Source organism: Cariama cristata, unplaced genomic scaffold (genome assembly GCF_000690535.1).
Source record: "Cariama cristata isolate BGI_N322 unplaced genomic scaffold, ASM69053v1 scaffold1193, whole genome shotgun sequence".
In the NCBI taxonomy this organism is placed as follows: domain Eukaryota; kingdom Metazoa; phylum Chordata; class Aves; order Cariamiformes; family Cariamidae; genus Cariama; species Cariama cristata.
In genome coordinates this window covers 71846-93129 of record NW_009607576.1, presented here as the reverse complement: position 1 = coordinate 93129, position 21284 = coordinate 71846, and the positions used below count along the sequence as shown (strand labels likewise).

General features: G+C 37.5%; 1 protein-coding gene across 1 annotated transcript in view; it reads left to right on the top strand.

Moving 5' to 3' along the window:
* Window positions 1–21284, top strand: part of SEMA3A (sema domain, immunoglobulin domain (Ig), short basic domain, secreted, (semaphorin) 3A) — a 119354-nt gene that overhangs the window by 46830 nt on the left and 51240 nt on the right. The window contains exons 4-5 of the mRNA XM_009696763.1: window positions 6984–7077; window positions 13646–13765. Coding sequence (XP_009695065.1) covers window positions 6984–7077; window positions 13646–13765 — 214 coding nt within the window. The remainder of the gene's footprint in view (window positions 1–6983; window positions 7078–13645; window positions 13766–21284) is intronic.

The window sequence follows — 21284 nt, the reverse complement described above, 5'->3', positions numbered from 1 at the left end:
ATATCAAAAATAAGATTTCTAGGTACCAAAATGTCAGTGAGTATCTACAAGTAGAGTTGCTCAGTGGAAAGAGTATTGCTTGAGTCTGAAAAAGAGGACACATATTAACGTAGAGACTGTTTGAAGGGTCTTGCAGTGATCAGGAAGCTGGGCAAGCTCTCTGAGGGCAGGCACAGAGAAGCGGGCAGATCTTCTTAGGAACTCATGACCAGTTTTGCAGGTAAATGCTCTTCAATAAAGTTCCTTCTCCATCCGTTTTAGCACATCACCACAGCCCAAGAGAGTTTCAGTTCCAAGTCCTACGGAAGCTGGAGACCTTTCTTTGGGAACACCATTTTACTAAAAGTCTGTCACTTTGGGTGATTTCCCACAGGGTTTTGAAACTGGTTTCTGATGACTCAATTCTGCTAAGCATAAATTGGAAAAAAAAAAGTAATAAAGGTGTTGCAGAGCCCAGTTTCCCCCCAAATGTGTGCAGGTAAAAACCCTATAGCATATGGAACCTGAACACTGGGAGTGTGTATTTCTTTTTCTTAATAATTAATAATTTAAAACAGTTGTATTATTGCTTCAATCACTTTTCACCTATTTCCCCAATGGTTACCACTTGCCTCAACATTTACATTTGTTTTAATATTTGTATTTTTTGCATAATTTCTCACATTATATTTATTTGCACTTGCACTTTTTTAAAAATAAAGCATTCCATAGGGATGACTTTAATAAAAGTTTCTTATTAAAAGTTCCATAACAGCATGATTCCCAAACCTGAAACCAAAGTACTCATATTTAACAGTTTTCATGACTCAATAGATTAAGTGTGAAATAGGAAATATAATAACAATAACAACATAGCCATATCCTGCACAGTTGTTCCACTTAAAATCATTCTTGAAAAGTAACACAATTCATAAATAAATCATTTCTCATAGAGTCAAATATACTTAAAATACTCTGTGAAATATCCTTGATACAGTCATAAAATGTGCGCACAGAAAGTTGTATTGGGCAAGAGGAAAATCAAAAATTCACTGAAATTAATATATTGGCGAGGGAAAAAAAACTAAAAAAGAAAAAAAAATCGAACAGCAAAACTATCGGCATCTGTTTTCAAAGTCAGGTGTCTCCAATCAGCTGCATCATCAGTGTTCATTTCGAAAAGACTTGTAGCTCAGACCTAAATTCATATGAAGTTTCCTCTATGGTCAATAACGAGAGAGCTTGCCCTTGGGAATTGCAGTTCTGAGCTGGTCTGATGCGGCATTCAGAGGAACTTGTTGCTTTCTACTGACTGTGACTAGGGCAGCAAATTTAGCCACCTCAGTTAATGCTTCTATGTAGAGGGGATAAATCCAAACCTTAACAAGTCTGAAAGCTTTGCTCTGAGTGGGAAATGGGGCTTTTCCTTTTGTTCTTAGCAACACTGAATAATACAGAGAACACAGTATTTCAATGCCAGCAACTTCTGACTCAGTTAAGAGACATTGCCATTTGTTTTAAAGTCCTCCAAATGGATAGTCCTTCCTGGTGCATTGTCATACTCCAGACATTCCACTCTGGCAATCTTTTGGGGTTACTTTTTCTGGGGCTTTGTGGTGTTTTGGGGTTTTTTTTTCCCCTTTAATCTATTTGTCTTATAAAATGCTTCATGGTAGCACAACAGAGTGTGAAAACAGCAAGGGAAATATTAACATCACTAATGCTCACAGGTGTGGCCAACTCTACCTTTTATTTAACAAAGGATGTGATAGTTCCTAAGGCTCTTGGCATCTTCAATGTTTCTGGACAATCCCACGTTATCATTCAGCAGCTTGTTGTGGAGATCAGCTAGCCCCTGGAAGACACCCTGGAGATGTGCTCCTTTCTATTTATAGTTTGGGAGTTACAAGAATAAGGATATGAGTTCCTTCAATTACACTAGAGCAGCTGTGGAGCATCACTGCTGTCAAACCCCTCTATGTCTTCCATGCCTTATAATTTAAACCAGTAATACCTTCTTGGTAGCTGTATACACTCCATCAACACAGCCTCTTCAGATCATTTGCTTGCACTGCATTGATTCATTATTGACCGGCAGTGGTTTTGCTGCATTAGGCTCTGCAATTCTGATATGGTTTCTGTGTGAATCGCCAGAAAAGTTTCAGGAAAAAAATTACTCTGGAACTCAGCAGTCAGTGCTGTCCATTCTGGTAGGTTAGCTCTTTCCCACTAACCACACATTTTTCTTACAAGCCAGAAGTGATACTAAACTGGGAAAGAAGAACTTTACATTTTTTTTAACCAAAACCTAACAGTGTATGTTTTCGTCTTTCTTCTCCTTGTTTTGTTGAGACAGTTCTGAATGGCCTAGCTGCTGACAGAGATACAAAAATGGTTTAAAATGTTATCATACTGGGTATTTATGCATTTAGTTCTACATATGGGTATACAGTTGGTATATATATGTTTATATGTATATATAACATTATATTGTATTGATACACTGGCTGACTGAAGCTACTGAATAGCAAAATATGAAATCAGTCTTGTCAAATAGCAACGTCTTGTCACCACTCAGTATCGTGATATAGGGCATTATTTCAGCCGTATTTCAGCCATTTGAAAGTGAGTATCTGGAGCCATGTAATGGCAGATCATCAGCTAAAGAATGGGAATCACGATAACTTTACGTTCATTTCCAGGACTGAACTGTAGTTCTTTCTGGCTGAGTCTTGCCATCTATCATGCTATGTGCTACAGGAAAACATGTGTTTTAAGGAGCCAGAAGCATAATCTCCCACCACACAAGTCATTTACTAGGTGAAATAATTCATGCCATACCATGAGCCAGCAGTCAGTTGTTGTCATTATGAGTTTGTGGAATTTCAAGACCTAAATAATCTCATTTTCAGTAGGTTTTTTCTGGATTATAGAGAGGCATCAATGAGATGTAAACCTAGAGTTTAATAACCCAGCACAAACTAAATAAAATATACTATAGCAAGGTTTTTAGCTATAAGATTCCTTAAAAAGGTTAGAAGTACATTGTAATGTCCTTTTGGGCTGCCAGTGCAACTAAAGAAGAGTTTTGGACAATACATTGGTATCCTCGAGTTACAAAGGCTTTTCTTTGAATATCTTTTTTTTTTTCCTTTTTGTATTTCTAGAGAATTTTCTCCTACCTGGGAAGCTTGCTTTGTCATGAATTCCTGTCTTTGATTATATAATAGCCCTCCCAAAACTTTGAAACAGTGAGCATTTGGTGAATACACAGTTTTTATTGCTGTTTATGGCTAAGGTATTTGCTGACTCACTGCAGTATCATTCTTTGCATTCAATTAACTGCAAAACCCAAGAGGCAGCAAAATTATAAACTAATCAGATTTTTTTCTGAAAATGAATAATGTGCATTCTTTCTAGCTAAAAGCTCTGGTCTGTACTGTGCAAAAGAAGGCCACACTCGCACAGTCCAAAGTTCCCCTAGGTCTCTGAGCAACGCCTTGGTCTTTGCTATCTCCTGGAAGACTGACTTAGGTGCTGAGTCATTACCCAAGAGCTGCCCTCACCCTCTCTGCTTCCTGCACACAGATTTTCAGGTGTAATTTAGGTGAACAGGACTTATAACACCAGGAGCATAGCCTGAGTTTCTCATCTGACACGGAAGCTAACGCTCTGGAAAATGATCAAGCACATCTTTTATAAAAAATGGCGAGATGAAACTTTACCCTCAAATACTGGCATTGACTTCTCATCTCGTGCTGTTACAGCATCTCAGGGCAGAATTTGGGTGCAAATGGCACAGAGCAGTGATTAGTAATATCAAGTACCTATCATTAGTCATATTGCTTCCTAGTCTTCTCAAATGGGGGTGAGGAAGTACATAGAAAAAACTTTATTCCTTCGTGGCCTGTATTTATTGTTGGTTTGTAGATAGAGGTAGCTTGACTTCAGCACCCAGAAAGCTATTTGGGCAAGTTGCCCTATTTGTAACACGTTAGACTTCATATAGCATGTTTATCAAAACTCCTTGGGGCCTCAGGCTAACCATGATACATTTATTTGGCACTTAACAGTGATGTATTTATTGTCATTATTACTTGCCCATACATTTGGAAACGTATAGTATGTGTCTCTACATAGCATTTTAACTGAGATACGAAAACACTGCAGGATTTCCCTGTCATGACTCTTATTTCAAATGTTTTACTTCACAAAGAGAAGGGTAGATCATCTCTGACTTATGCTGACCCAGTTCTCCACTCTTTCTTGCTTGCTACGCACCAGTATCAGTAGAGTTACAGTGACATAAACCAGAAGAATACAGTAAAAAATCAGATCCTTCCTACACCAAATCACTTTCCACATGTTTCCTATTTGTCTTATAATGACACATGGGATTATCTTGGGAATATATTCTGCTTTAACTGTCATGCCACTGACTTTATAGCCTTATCAAATATCAGTTGGTGTGCAGGTTGAGCAATTATCATCTAATAAGAAGAAATCCCAAGAAAATGTAGATTGATAATAACATTTTTCAATAATGGCCTGTAGCATTAGTGCCATTTTCTATTATTGTAGTTGAGGTCTAGCATTCTGCTTAATTTACCACTTTTATTTATTGTGCAAGATCTAGATATGGACCCTACAGCAGAATTTTAAAAACAGTTTTATTTTTCATTATTTGTTCATTTTTGGTTAGAAGGAGGAAAGTTAGAAAATTAGATAGAAATAAGGAATGTGTCTGGACTATTAAGAAATAGAAAGAAAGACAATGAGAAAGAAAGAAATGTAATAATGTGCAAGATATTACAGATACAGGGTGACTGTATAAACATAATCAGGCAGGCTACATCTACAAGAAGGTGCCTTAGGAGACTGAGGTTGAATTCTGGGATCAAACTTCATGAAGTTGTGTCCAAACTTTTTATCTTACAGTGCAGTTAGACTCTCCAGATAGACTATCCTGCTAACAATCCATTTTTCCTTCATCTTTTTCTCCAGTAAATGGAGTGAAGTGTGAAGTCCTTCTGATGTTCCTTTGAAAATATGTAATACACACACACGGATATGTGCTTGCATGATGTAATTAAACAAGCCTGTAATAAAAACGGTAGCCTGTGACTCACTTCCAGAAACATGGACTCAATAGGTTTAAAGTAATACCGTTTGGAAATATGTTTGGTCACTGGCCTGGCCCATGCCTGAATTCGGGCATGGCAGGGTGTCAGGGAGGCCTGCTTTCCAAATTCTTGAATTCACTGCTCGTGAGAAAGACATCAGCTATTTGTCTAAATGGTGTTCACATTAAATAAGCATTACCAAAGCAATTGCTGAATAAAATTTGGAGAAGTGAATCTGAATGGGCAGCTTAGGAACAGCCTATAACTGCTGGAAGGGTAGTTACGAAAAGGAAAGACTCACACTCTTTGCCATCATTGCAGATGATATAATAAGGGCTAAAAGTCACAAGTTGTTCCTTGGAAGGTTCAGTTTAGAAAAAAAATGCTTCACTAAAAAGGCAATGTAAGTTGCCCAGAAAGGTTATATAGTTTTCATTTCTGAAGATTTTCACAACTTGGCAAGACAAAACTGAAACTGACCATACCCTGTGTTGGTAACAGTCTTCCTTCAAGTCTTCCTGGACTTAACAGTTCCTGAAGAGTCCTTCCAGCCAGCAGCTCCATGATTCTGTCTGTGGAAAGGGATGATGAGAATAAGAAAGGGGGGATTTCTTAGTCTGTGGAAGCAGTAAGTGCTGTAGGAACTTGAGAATCAAGGTAAAGATCTGATTTGTTATGAAATGAATAGGGAAAAATATCTTCTTAGTTGCTTTCTACTATCAATACGTATATTTTAGACATATATTCTGAAGTTATCTTTTTTATTTATTTTCCTAAAACAGATGAGTAATCTCTGATCGGCCAATAAGAAAAAAAAGAGGCTGTATCAAGCTGTAGTTGATATTACAGCTTAAGCTATTTGGTCCTGCAAATATTTGTTAAAGGAAGTCCTTCAGCTTCTATTTCATAGAGAAGTTTTAGACATAAGCAACTGGGAACTGGGTGCAAAGGCCTAAGTAACCAGAGCAAGTGTTGGGAGGTAGAAGTTGTCCCAGCTTTGGGGTTCCTTGACTTAATTAAGTGTCAAACGCAAATTAACCACAGTGCAGGTGGGAAATGGAAATTTCAGTTTTCAATGTGACCTCCAGAAGTCTTCTGTGAATGTAGAAGTCTACTGTGCCAAAAGCATCTATTCTTCTGGTTTTAAGCTCAGTGCAAAATGTAAGATAAACACAGCACTCAAATTGATTGGCAGATTTGGTCCCCCAGTTAAAGTTGAAGTAATTAAGTGTACTGAAAAGCCCATTGCTTTGGATTTACTGACCTTGATTTGACTTAGTGTTGACTGAGGCCCTTTTTAATCTTTGTTTATAACCCCATATGCTTTGCCCTCAGCCTGCATATTTTAGAAGTTTCATTGCATGGTACTGAAAAATGAAAAAAAACCTCTCCAGATGCAGTTAAAATTGAATATGAGGATGCATGAAACAGTCAGTCACTAAATACTCAGGTTAGGAAAAGCAGAATTTAGCATCGTATTATGTACTAATCTACACTTGCAGGATATTTCAGAAAAACATAGTCAATGAATAATAGGTTTTATCTTTTTTCAGACAGAAGTTTCAAATTACAGCTTCTTCAGTTACTATTAGTCAAATGTATTCTCAGTGAAAGCAAAAAGAATTCAATAAAACCATGTAAATTATTTGTGAAGTAGAATAGATGAGACACAAGCTGTGCATGTGTTTTTGTGCTTTTGACTAGCCTTCAGCACAATACTGATAAGCAGGTGGGCACTTTTGCCAGGTTCTCACCTAGTGTAACTTGACTTCCCTGAATCCAATATGAATCTTATATAGTGCACTTTGTTTAGTTCAACTTATTTTTAGTGTTCTTTCATCAAATAATGTTGTTTTTTCTTTGTTTTTTCCCACTCCACAGGACAACATTTTTAGAATGGAAGATTCACATTTTGAAAATGGCCGAGGGAAAAGCCCTTATGATCCTAAACTGCTGACAGCTTCTCTTTTAGTAGGTAGGTGCCACAATACAAGTTCAATGAGATTTGCATTCACTATAAATAATTGCCCTTTTTCTGCCTTTTTTCTCCTTGCACCATCTATGATAGGGCTTTGTTTTATGCGTTTTATTCCCAGGCTAAAGTAATTCTGGTTTCATTTTAATACAGTTGACTCAGGTGTCTTGAGAAATAAGGTGTGAGTAAACCAAGATTCAGGTATCACAAGAGCCACTTTATACCTCTATAAGACCTTGATTTTGCAAAATGTTTCTCCTCCTCAGAGTTAGGTGACCTTGCAGGTATTTTAACTGCCTAGTTTACAGGCTGGCCACACTGACAGTTGCACCAGCATGGCTGAGAGCAAAGTGAGAGCAGGAATAAGTAATTTCTTACATCAGTTTTGCTGTCAAGGAAGGTCTGTCACCAACTGTACCTGCATGTGAGCTGGAGGTACACAAGCGGGCACAGGTCTAGGCCTTAAGATGATGTTTCAGATGAAGAGATCTATCTGACAGTGAATACAATTAAACTCCTGGCCAGACCAGAGGGAGTTCAATAAACTAAGTATTTCTGAATTAGTAATACTTCATTTCATGGAATATGTAAGTATAGAACACCTGGACTGTGTTAATCTAATTGAACTAATCCAATTGATTGCATTTATCGAATTAACTTATTTAATTGAATTAATTGTGTTCATTGTTCTTCCTTCTTCTTTACAAAAAAGGCAAAAAGATGTTTTGTGAGAAGAAATTAAGAGTGAGACAAATAGATTCTTCTTTCCACTCTGCCCAGGTGTAGCCACTTCACCCTTAACATGTAACTTTCTGGCAACTTCTTACAACTCTAAATCCAATGGGGAACAATAGTTTCAGAAAACTGCAGATTATCTTATCTCAGAAGTCTTTAGGAAATGACACATAACCAGCTACATTGGTTTCTCCAGGACTTTGTCCATATTGCTAGTCTAGGGCCTTGCTTACTATCTACCCTTATTATATTTACATTACATTTAAAAATTAAGCTATTCAAAACAGACATTAACAAAAATTTAGTTCTAAGTGTGCCTCATTTCCTGATCTTCGAAGCCTCTAATGATCACAGGTGATGAGCTACCCTGGGGACACACACTTTTTAACAGGAAAAACAGGAAAGATGTCCACATCTTGCTCCGACTTGTATGCTTTACAAACAGAAAGGAAAAAAATCTGTGAGTAAAAGGCCAGTGTATAAATTAGTGCCTGGAGCAACTTGTATTTGTGGCAGAGCTACTCTCAAGGGAATAGCTTTACTATTTACTTTAATATACAGTAAAGAAAGAGAATGATGACAAGCCAGTATTACATGGTATACTCGGTATGCAACTGCACAAAGTCAACAGCATCTAGCTTTTCACATTCTTTTTTTTTTTTTTTCCCCTACTCAGTCCAGCACAAATATGATTATCTTATTTCCCTTGGCTTAGATTTCATGTCTTTAAAACATCTTTGCTTTCTTGAGCCCACTTCCTATCACTATAATTTTCACTTCATGTATTTTTTCTCCTAATAAACAGTAGACTGAGCATGATATTTTGTTTTGAATCAGGCTTCAATTAGAGCTATGGGTGTATTAGCACTATAGAAAATGGTGCAAATTCAACATTCAAAGCCAGTGACTAATTTCTACTTCAGTGACTTATACAAAACTCAGGGTGAAGCTGAAATTAATATTGCTGCATCCTTTCTTCTTTGCCTCCTCTAGCTGCCTTGCAGTCATGTTGTGTTACTGATTATAATGTTGCATTTACTTCAGTCCTTTACTGCAGAAGTTCCCCTGATATTTCAGAAAGTATACACCAGATTCACCACTGATTCACAACAACTTACTCTTGTCTTTGCCAAAAAAGCATAATTTTTGTGGTACGATGATGACCCGAGGCAAAATAATTTCCTCCCCCCAAAATAGATGAGGAGCACAGAATGAATTGGCCAAACAATGACTGCATGGAAAGGTCTAGTCCAACTACTCTCTGAAGTAGGTAACGCTGGAGTGAAGCAGTGAATAGGGCCATGAAGGCCAGAGGAGCCTCTTGATCACAAGTGCATCGCACCAAGAACATGGATGGACTGCTTCTTCCCTTCTCCTGAGCTGAGTGATAGCCCCTCTTGTGTCAGAAGTATTTGTCCCCACAAGCAACCATGGTTTATCTTAGGTTCAGGAAGGCAACTATGTAAAAAAAATTACCCATCACTCGTTAAAATGCAATGTTATAATTAGTAACACAATGTAACTCTCAGGAAGATAAAAGAAGGCTGAGAAGTAAGAGTAGTTTATATGGTTAAATACAGGAGGGGAAAATGACCTCTGTTCTTCATCAGAAATACTAGACAGAGATTTTGCAAAATGTGGAAGAAGAGTATGTTCTTGACTCCATAACTAGAAGGTCAATGTTAGGTAAGCGAAATGTAATTTTAAAGTGTTAAAAGGATCTTCAATTTTCCTTCTCTCCTAAAAATAAAATAAAATCAATAATATTTAAAAAAAAAAAAAAACACAAAACAAAACCAAAACAAACAGTTCATCATTATTAAATTGTTCCAATATTTTTCCCATATACATTCCTTGCTCCATCCACCTGCAAATATTTTTCATTATTTTTTTAAGAGTTGTTCATTAAAGGTAGTTATTCTACTCTAAAGTAAACGCCAGCTGTGAACATGATATAACTAGTTCCTAGTAATGTAAGACATTTTTCAGCCATTCCCATGTATGTGCTGCTAACTAAACAATCTCCCTTTGAGCTGGCTAATGCATGAAAATGTAGAGACTAAGCAGTCCCTGGGCACTACTAGTGTGTGTTCCAGGGCAGGAGGAAAATGAAAGGCAGCATGATTTTCAAAGAATATAATCACAGAAGGAAAATCACTGAATGTATTAGTCTAAAGCAATTGTACTGGGATGATTGAAAAAAGCTCAGAGGAGGAGACAGCATTGTTCCATTATCAGTCAGTTGCTCTTTAGGAAATGACTCTTTGGGATTTTCAAAAGGTCTGATGATCCAGAATCCTCAAAATTCCTGTGTCTCACTGATATTACTTTTTTTTTAATTTACAATTTTTAATTTTTTTTAAGTCAGTTTAGGTACCTTAATGCTCCCAAATATGTATCAGTGTGATCTGAAGTACAGTGGTTTCTTACCAAGGAAGAACTCTGCTATCCTATTTATTAGAAATTACCTACTAAGTACACATGAAGTTCAGGATTTTAGAGTTATTCTGCTTTCTGGGAAGTTTTAATTGTTGACTTTAAAAGGAGTGAAGTCAAACTACTACTATGTATATCTGACAATCTTAACTTTAGTGAATAAACCTACTAACCAAGGATAGCAGATTTCATTTAGGAATCCTTTTACCAGTGAGAGCAATCTCACTTGTTTTTGTCTGTATTCCCCATCCATTCAACTTTCTTATTCTTTCAAAAAGGAAGCTTACATTTCTGTACTCTCCAAAAAAATTTTTTTTTTTAAAGAATGCAGTCTTCTTTAAAAGCTGAATAGAAACAGTTCATCAAATAGATGTATATTGCTTAGTTTTTAACATCTTTGTATCTAATGAACTTGGAGAGGTGTTCACAGTTCCATGCTGCTTATGTACAGTATGGGGGGAAATGATTCCTCCTCCCAAAAAAAGCATTACTATGGGCTTTAATTGTTGCCATTTTATTTAGTAAAGTCAGGATGTGTATTTCTGTTTGCATTCATATGTCAACGTGTTATTCCTTTAGGATAAAGTGGTTTCTGTCCAAAACATAGAGCTTTTTCCTATGCAAACAACTGAGGGCCATCAGCTTATTCTGGACAGTCGCTGCTTTATGCTGCTGGGCTGGAAATAGAAAGTGACAATTTTTATATTTTTTTTACTTCATTCTTTCCCCTTGAGAAATGTTTGTCAGTTTTTGAACGGTTCATTTCCATTTTCTTCTTAAAGTTAATGAAAACTGCTTTTAAAACTACTGACAATGGAAATAGCACAGTGAAAACTGTCCTGACATAAGAGAATCATTTTCTAGACCAGCAATGAGTAAATTTCAGTCCAAAAGAAGATCTGCATAGAGAAACAAAGATGAATGTACTTCTGTCTAGACAGGAGGCAAAATCCCCATATAGCCTTTGAATAGTACTGACTCAAAGTATGTGCACATCTGGGACATGACTTGAGGCTCACCCTGAATTTAGCAAAAATTGTCTAAAGCCTTAAAAAATAAATGGTATTCCTTGGTATTTCTATCTGGGAGAAGTCAAAAATCTGTTTTTTGCATGACTACAGCAAGTCAGTTCAAACTGCAGGCACTGGTCTAGGTATACTGAAACTTGGAGGGGCTGTAGTAGAAAGCAAAGAAAGGTCAACTAGTTTCCTACAGACCCTTCCCCCTTTGGAATATGCTGAAGCCTATTATTGGCAAAACTTCTACTCTGTCTCCACTGATGAAAAAGTACCAGTCACAACAGCCTAGTAGCACTAAAAACTCTTTGAGTTGAACTGAGTCAAACCTGGAAGATACGTTACTTTCAGTAGTGTTTACATACTGAGTTAGAAACTGAGCCGCCAAAAACCCTAACAATTCTAAATATTGAAAATAATAATTTTAATGAGTTTTTGAGCTATGTTAGTTTCAGTTTTAATAAAGTAGTATTAAATATAGAATTTTCTTCTTTCTTGATTGACCTTCAGATCTGTTGATAAGTAGGAAGCAAAATAGGGCTCGTTGTTTTTTTCTTTTCCCCTTTGATTTATATTGATTTATCAGAACTCACTAGGGACTGAAAGACAAGAAAATGAAGATAAGGTTAAAGAAAGGTTAAGCATAGCATCAAAGCCCTTTTCACCAGCAAAAAGGTTTTATGTTCTTTAAAATCTCAGCTGCATACCCTGTACATAATAATCACTATAATTAAGTGATTGTCTCCCCTTCAAAAAAAGTTGAAAATGACATAGAGGAATGATAAATCGTTAATTAATGATATGCTGTTCTGTTTCACTTCTGATTACACCTCCTGCTGGGCACGACTGTTCTATTTGCTTCTAATCTCTGTTGTAAATTCATTCAATTCCACGCCTTTCCGCTATCATGTTTTCACCCTTCCTGACTTTCATGACTACCATATGGTACACAGCCACTGTAGGTTCAATTGATAATTTCATGGTGTCAATGTTCTGGGGAAAAGATGCCAGTGATATTCAATAGGCATGCTTGGATCTGGTTGTCCCACCATGGAAATACCTAAAATTGCCATGAAAATGATAAACTTGCTCCTAAAGGGTGTTTTAAAATGAGAATATGGTAGAGTTCATCACGACCATGAAAAAATTATTACCTTAGCTTAAAGAAAGAGTTATTTTATCCTCAAACTTGTCTTTTTCACAGGAGACCCGTTTAAGATGGGTAGCTTGAAAATAGTAGTTGGAAGGAACAATATTCTTCCATTCCGCATTAAAAGTATAGGATAGAGTCTCTCATTTCACATACAGTTATAAAAGGGTACAATCATAAAAAATGTATTTTTAGCATTTTGAAATCAGAGTAATTTAGTGTACAAGGTCTACCTTAATGCCAGAAAGATATGTGTTGAGCTTTGATCCCTGGTTGTTTTCTGTGGGTCTCATTACGATGTACTTATTATCATTATTCTCTCTACCAGTTGGCAGGTATTTCACTTGGCCTGTTCGTTTGAGTTTAGACTGTCTCTCTCTCTGCCTACTCCACGATATTTCCAACTGGCTGAGGAGGGGCACACTGGGACTCTAATATTATGAGTTTCACCTCCAGCTAGGCTATGTATGTGCCATTTATGGGCTGCAGTATTACAGGTCAATTTTTAATTCACTTCTTCGCTGTGATAGGCATGGGATGAAGATAGGAGGGAATGATCTCATTTATTCTATGCCTTAGCTGTTGTCTTTTGCCAGCATCACAGTTACAAAGGTGGCCAAAGGAGAAAGGGTGTTCTGTCTTTCCTGTAGAAGATACTGGTTTCTGAGGATCTGCTTGCTCAGAAAAAAAAAAAAAAGATAAACAAGCAAACAAAAAACCACCAAAAGACAGTTTTTATATGAAAAAGTGAAGGGAATTCAGGACTTTCTGAACCAAGAATGAATAAGCTCGACTCTCCAATTCCCAACAGAGTCACAAAAAACCCAGTAGGTTGGGAGGAATTTCTGAAGGCCTGCAGTCCAATCTCCTGTTCAAAACGGGGTAACTTCACAGTTAGGTAGGGTTTTGGGTGCTTCATACTACCGCCTGCCAGGAATAGGTGTACAAGCTGTCACTGTTCCAGCCTAAGAATCCAAACATATTTTTGAAAAGTGGCTGCACTAGCAGTTGGGAGATACAGCTTGTTTGAGAGAGGTTACAGTTAAGCTCTGCAGTGAGAAAGTAGGTCCGATCATATATTTTCAATGACAATACATTGCATATGGCTTATTGCTTTGTAATTTTCTCATTATCCCTATTAGCGTAATATAAACATAGGACTGACAGCTTTCTCTGACTTACCATGATTGGAAAATTGAGAAATGTTTCTGACAATTACGTCCTCCCACAGATGGAGAACTGTATTCTGGCACAGCAGCAGACTTCATGGGCAGGGACTTTGCCATTTTCCGAACTCTGGGGCATCATCATCCAATCAGAACAGAGCAGCATGACTCCCGGTGGCTAAATGGTATGTAAAATGTACATTTATCCGGTTACATTCATCTAGCCATTAAAGACTAGCACAGAGCTTCATTCCTCAACATCTGTGACATATACACTCCTCTTTTATTTGGAGCAGAATTTTCCCTTAAACCAGTTAAGCTAATCAAAAATGATTTATAAAGAAGTATTTTTGTTTTAATTACATTGAGTTTTGTGGAGTGTGATTAAATTTAAAACACACACAAACACTATGGCTAACGCAGTCCTGTCACAGGAGCAGATTACTGTAGGGTGCAAGTTGGACAGAAACTCGAGGCTTGTGGAGGCATCAGCCACACATCATCAACACAAAGTAGCTACAGAGCCTTGGGCAGGACTGTGCCTTGTATGGGCTTTAATTTTTGAGTAGGTTGAAGGGGATCTGACGCTGGCCACCAAAGTCCCACAGAAAGTGGATCAGCAAAGCTTCCTGAGCAGGCCAGAGTTGTCAATAGTTTGGAAAAAGTGAAAAGGGTCCTGGGCATTCCAAACTATTGGGTTTCAAAATATTCAGTAGTTTAACAAAGCACGATAGCTTACAATATTGTATGGAAATTACTAATCAGGTCTCTAGTTGTTTGTTTGTGTGTATGGAGTGAGAGTGATAGTTTCAGAGAAAATCTGGTTTTGGCTTCACGTACCAAAACACTTTAAAATGCATCTGAGTACTCTACCCAAGTTCTGCTGAAGTCAAAATTCCAATATCTTAAATGGAATTGTATGTGGCTTTAGGTATACAAACATATGAGCATTTTGCAAATGAGAATTCATCATCTGAAAAAGCTGACATTTGACTTAAGTGAGCCAGTAATACTAACTGTAGTTACTCTGAGTTAATTTATGTTTTAATTTTTGAAGAGTTAACTAGCCCCTTTCGCTGTATACACTGCTTGCATCTACAGTGCTGGTTTTGAATTCACGAAGTTCTTAGATATTTTTCACTCCTAGCCACATTATTTATGTGTGCTGAGGTCCAGGGTTTCTTATGTGGTTTTGCAATTTAGTGCTAACTGTTCACACAAATTTTCAATGTGTAAGACCAGACTATGTTTTAACAACACAGTTTCTTGTTAGCTAGTCAGGAACTTCTAGTATCATACTGGTTATCATATTAACTGTATATACAATCCATAAGAAAACCAATCCCTGACTCATAATTAAAACCACAAAGTGCTGCTGCAGGTTGGATTAACAGCTCTGCATATGACCTACGCATTGGATATATGTATCAGATAAATGTGTATATGACAAGTTGTATGAATCTATATTTTTGTCCTGTTTAGTTTTGTCATAATTCATGTGGACTACTGTGAGAACAGATTCAGGTCTATCACATTTCAGTCGTACAGTCTGTGCTTGCCTAGTAACCCAGAAGTGGTATTCATTGGATTATTTTGTTATAATAATAGACAAGATTTCTGGAGTTCAGGAGACAGCAGAGTACAAGAGTTATAGACATATCTGTCTATCTTGGTACCTGGTAGAGTAATAATATGTTAAAGATAACGCAACACCCACTTTTGTTATGATAGTCATGATGACGTAAAGTCCAATCATGCAAGCAAAATCTGCCTTTGTGAAGTAGATTTGCACAATGACAGCTGAGTCAGGAGGATTTATTCAGTGGGAAAGGACAGCCACTGACCACAGCCCCTGTACTTCATCACTGAAAATATGTCATTCCTTTGTGGATTTGATTATCAGTCTTTCAGCACTAAATGTGAGAACTGTTTTTCCCAAATTAGCACTAAGGTTACATCTGACAGGGTCCGGAAGCCACAACTGCTTTGTGCTCAAGATGGGGAGGAGAAGACAGTTGCACAGAAAGGGTTGACGAACCTCAAGCTCTCTAGAATTTAAGTATTGTCCAAAATGAGTGTGAAAGTAGAAAAGCAGTATTTATCATAGCACAGGGTGAAGATGATGTTCAACTCCAAGTGTAGTTCTTACACTACATTCCTTTATGGAAAGTTTCAAACTCATTTAAAAAAAAGGTAAGAATCAAACTGAGGCCTTTAGAAATTATTCTCATAACTGTCTATAATTTAATAGAGAATGATCCATAAGTACATTTTTGAAATCTATCTCTCCATTGCAATTTAAGAAGTTTACCTTCCTAATATGGAAAGGTTGGCTTAAAATCTGCACTACAACATTCCTATTAAAGGCTCTAAGACTTTACTGTTAATTTCCCAGTGATAAGATCCTGGCAGCCTTTTCAAGCAGTACTTCTAATTTCAGCATGTAACACGGAATCCAAAAATTAGAATTGTTTGAGTTTGAATCTCTGCCAGTCCTTTGATTATTTTTTTCTTTTGTCATTTGTCTCTTAAATATAATTATAAAAGAAGCTTTGTGTCTGCACATATTTAAGTGGATATACTTTTAATGAAACAAGCTCTTATTGAAGGATTGAAGGATGAGGTGTATTCTGCTTTCTTAAAGATCTGCATAAACTGGTTTTGAATCTTAAGTTTGCAGATCTTTATACATTTTTTAGTAAAGACATGGATTGCTATGTAGTGGTGGATTTACTTTTGTAGTGTGCTTAGCCTCAGGTTAAAAAACACTATTCTAATGGACATATACTGAAAGCTGGGTAAGAACAGCAGTTCTGATCAAACTTATGAAGACAAATCCTCATCCTTATGGAGTTTAATAGCTAGGCAGTGAGACATCCAGTTGTAAGTCCTTGATAATGTTTACTTCAGAGCAGGAGCTTGAATTTGCTTTTCCCATACTAAGGCTAAGGTCAGAGCTGACATGGATGCAGAAAACACAGCTGTTTGGTACCAAAAATGGAGAAGAGAATACAGTTGCACGTGAAGGGCTTGCAAACTTTTCCCAGAGTTTAAATATCATCCTGAACTAGTGTAAAAGTAGGACAACATTGCACAGAGTGATTAAATTTTTTGTATTTAAGTACGAACACAGAGTTCCTACAGAGATCACAGTCACTTTTTGGAGATGCTCCACCTTCTGTAAGAAGTTAAATGTTGCTGCACAGAGGGCTTTGAACTGTGCCTAGCCCAAGGGAAGGTGCTGACCGGCAGCTCTTAAAGACTTTTAAAGTCTTTTAAGGATATTAAATACTCACAAGCTTCTAAAGACATTTCGTTTTGTATAAATAATTAAACAGTCACCAAGCCAAATAAAGCAAGGGAGACTGATTCTATAGCCGTGTAGTCAGGGCATTCATGTAGAAGGTAGGGAACCATACATCAGTCACTGTAGCAGTGTATATTTAATTATTGATACCGAGTTGGCCAGACGTGACATGGAGGCATTTGCAAAAACACAGTAAAATAAGTTGGTGCTCGGGGAAATCATCTTGGACACAAAAAGCTGCAGTGCAGTGCCCCAGACTGAATCATGTACTTTATTATAAGCCATGTACATGCTCACACTGGACATTATTGGCTCCTCTGGTAAGTGCATGGAGTTTCTCTGCACAAAAAGATTTGACAGTCCTAGTTGGTCCTAGTGAGGGTCAAAAATAGTTTTGAACTCCTAGAAAAAAAAAAATCTTGAAATCAAAAAAACATCTCCTGTCCAACTTTACTATAAGGAACAATGGCTTTGATGTTACACATACGTGTTAGAGAGTCTTACCTATAGGCAAAAGCCATGTTTCCCTTTAAACGTGCCATTGCCTCTTATATTTCAGAGTCATCAGAAGCTAGTGTTATTTCAAGAAAGCACAGATCAGGTCCTGCTTCCATTAACTATTTCAGCAGTAAAATAATATCTGTAGGAGACCTGAGCAGGTTGGAGCAGCTTACCCTGGTACCAGGGAGTTCCCTAGTGAACTACACGCAACGTTTGCTGTACACCATCCATGGCAGCGTTCATCCAAGGGCTGAGGGCATGGCTGGAGGCAAGAAGGCAGAAATGGCAGTGCAGTGTACCAAAGCAAATGCTAAGCAATGCAAAAGCAAAGTACTGAAGGAAGTTTTCAAGCTGAAGATTAGGGGACTAGAAAGAAAGCTTGGAGCCGCTCTCATCTTCTCTGGCTTGAGCACAGGGGATTTGGCCTTAAATTGTTAACATTTTGTAAAATGAATAACCATAAACATTTATTTTAAAAGCAAAACAGAGTTAGGCTGCAGAAGATTTGAAAGGAAATGAAATTACAATAGTTGCATTAAGATAGTATTATGAATCTGGTTTGCACCCCAGAAAAGTGAGGGAATACTGGCCTCGCTCACCCCCTTTACTAGACCTGGGTTTAAGAGAGACTGTCAGTTTGGATTTCCAGCCTTGGCTTGGAATTTCCTTGCTTTTTATGGGTTTAAACCAGCTCTATGATATTATTTTAGCATACTTTCCATGGCTTAATTTTTAAAGTGGGGTAGTAGCTGTGCTTAGTCCCCTGGGGTTATTGTCCTTGGTAATCTTTACTTTACAGTTACATAAACAGCTGAGAGTTATAGAAGCTGAGCGACTGTTCAATAAAAAAGAAAATGCCCTCTTAAATTTCACAGGCTCCAAGGCAGGAAACATGGACTTGATACTCTCCTGGCATTCATACAGAACTTTAGCCATGACTTTATGTTGTTTCCGCTTATGGTAGTTTGTAGGATGTCCCAGTACTGGCAACACACACACATAATTTTGAATATATATGTATTGCAGAGTAGAGGAATGTATGGCAAGAGAAAGACAAGATTGCAGCTAGTTTATAGGATTTTTACCTCTCTAACCAAATGTATTAAATGTGTTAAGATATTTAGAAATTAATATTTGTTTTCCTGCAGCTATTCTTGCTGAGACTTGGATGTATTCATTTGCTGTGTCCTTGAATCTATAATTTGTCTTTGGTCACCCACACCAAACCCTTTTCCCACCTATATGTACTCACTGACACCTCCCTCTTCTGTGCCACTCCCTTGTCCCTAAATGTCTTCCTAGTCTCCCACTTTCCAGCTCACCTCTTACACATTCCTAATGCAGGTATACAGAAGGCACTAAAATACATGCCACCCAAGGTAAGCAGATGTGGAAAACGGCTGACCTACCAGCATAGGCAGGACCCAACCATCCTGATACCTGTGGGTTATTTCATAAACTACATCTAAGAGATTCTTGGAAAAAGGAGGTGATGGATACTACAAATAAAATAAATCTCCAGCAAGGAAAAAGCTATTTAAATAAAGGACATTAAAAAAACCCCAGGGTATGAACTGCATATGAATATACTTAGTCTTCAAATTAAAACTCTTAAACCATGTGGGAAATGAAATTAGAAAAAGCTTCACAATAGAAGTAGTCAGTGAGGCAGCCTAGTTGGTTTTAAGAGGAACTTAGATAACATTTTATATGTTGTCACATAGCACACTTGCCTGACATCGCAAGGAACTGCAGTGAGTAGACTAAGTGTCTTCCAGGTCTGCATTCCCATAAATTTACAAGGAAATATTTAAACAACCTTACCAGTGAAAAAAGTGAGAGGATTATTTTGTGTATTTTTTTTTCTTATTGTTCTTTTGGTCCCCCCCCCCGCCCCCCGCAAGGATCTCATGCATTTAAAATACACATTTCTATATTTGAACCAAATTAGTCAGCTGATATCTCCTATCATGTAGGCTGTAATGTGGACCAAGTTCCACACTTTTCCACCACTGCTTATACAAGCGTGAACAACTCCAACTCTTGCAGGAACAAAACATGTCCATATATGCAAGTGTAATTGCTCACTCAATACACCCTCCCACCCCCATTCCCATTATATTCATTACTAAGAATAGTAATAAATAATTTCACAGTGATAAATTCCATGTGTGACAAATGCTAATGTCACCTAACACAGTGCTAGGAAGTACGCAGAAACTATGGTGACGGTGGCATAATAATGTGAACAGAATGGCATACAAACTCCATTTATAGTTTTTTTTCTCCCTTAAGTCTATAGATCCAAATTTGAGAGACTGAATATGCATTTTAAATTGTTTTTCTCATTGCAATCTAACAAGTCTTTTCTCTATATATTTTTGTTACAACCTGTTCTTTTTCTCTTGGAAGAGATGCAGAATTTCTCAAATCACAAAATAATCACTTTTTTCTTAATGTTATTACTTGATATTTATACTGTCACTAGCCTGAAATGGTTACAACTCAGGAAGCCATAGGTCCAGCTGAATGCTTGATCAGAAGACACTCATGTATTTGAATCAGTTGACTCATCCTGTCAGATAACTGCTTCCTATGTCTTTATACAAAGTAAGAGGAGTATTTGATTCAGAAACCAAAGACCAAGTAGCAAATAGAGAATGTGCTTTACAGTTCCTCTGGATGTGAGGAAGATCATGAAGATGGTGGGTAAAGACAACCCGAAAAATTATACTCTTCCATCAAGTGGCCTAAATAAAATGATTTTAAATCCTTCTAGGAAATAGATCTCTCTCTCTCTCTCATTCTCTCTCACGTCCCAGTCTAGGATTAGGTAATTTTCTTCATTAAATTTCAGTGTTGTGGATGAGATTTTGTTGCGTTTAGGTATGAAAAATTGATGGAAGTAGCCAGAGGATAAGTTTTTAGGCTGGAGTGGAAGAAGGGGGTAGGAAAGATGAAGCAGAAGAGGACATTTGCCTGGTTTGACCACACATTTTGAAGACTTCGTGACACTCTAGAGAATATGACCTGGGGCAAAAAGACTTGCATCAGTAAACATTTTCATCTGAGCTATAGCCACAATATGCTTGGGGAAGCTAGGATACAAATTAGTCCAGGAACACCTGACTTAGGATATGTGTATATTACCTGGTTAACCATGGGCTCATTTATGGGTTTTGGCTTGGTCAGCCTTATTATCCACACCAAAAAATAATAGCTGCAAGTGTAGATTAGAAGCCATGCTTTGCTGCAATTCATACTGTGACTGTCTGTATAGAGCATATAAGATAAAAAATAATGGGGGAGATCAGAGTGCTTTGTGCATTGTTTCCACTAGACACCAGAGAAATTCATCTGCTGCACGTAGTGCATTTTTAGGAAAGAAGTTCAGAGCTATCGAAACAAGCACTGTGGGATATGACCCCAGTCCCAAACAGATCAGTGCATAGTCTCTCTCTAAACAGAGACTTGGAAGTGATTGCTGACTTGGGGACCTACACTCACTCATTAGTCTGAATTGATCTATTGGTGATGTGCCTTAGAATTGCTAAATTTTACAGATTTTATTTCAGCGGCGAATAGGATATCAGGTCAACAACCCATTAAATCCTGGTGAGCCTCATATTGGAGTGAGACCTGAGAGTATAGCCCTTCCCATCACCTGTGCTGTGACTTCTCTGGGGAAGAAATTGGATGAAAGACCCAGAACAAGCTCTGGCTAGATGCTAGATGTGGACAAATCAGAGTACCTGTCTGTACAGGTCAAATTGGGTGATCTTGCTTGGGTGTTCAGAATCAAATTTGATGACCCAGGTGAGTAGCCTTTTTCTAGACATAGCTTTAGATAAACAAATCTGAGTCTCATCTGACATCTCTAGCAGTAGGAGCTGTAC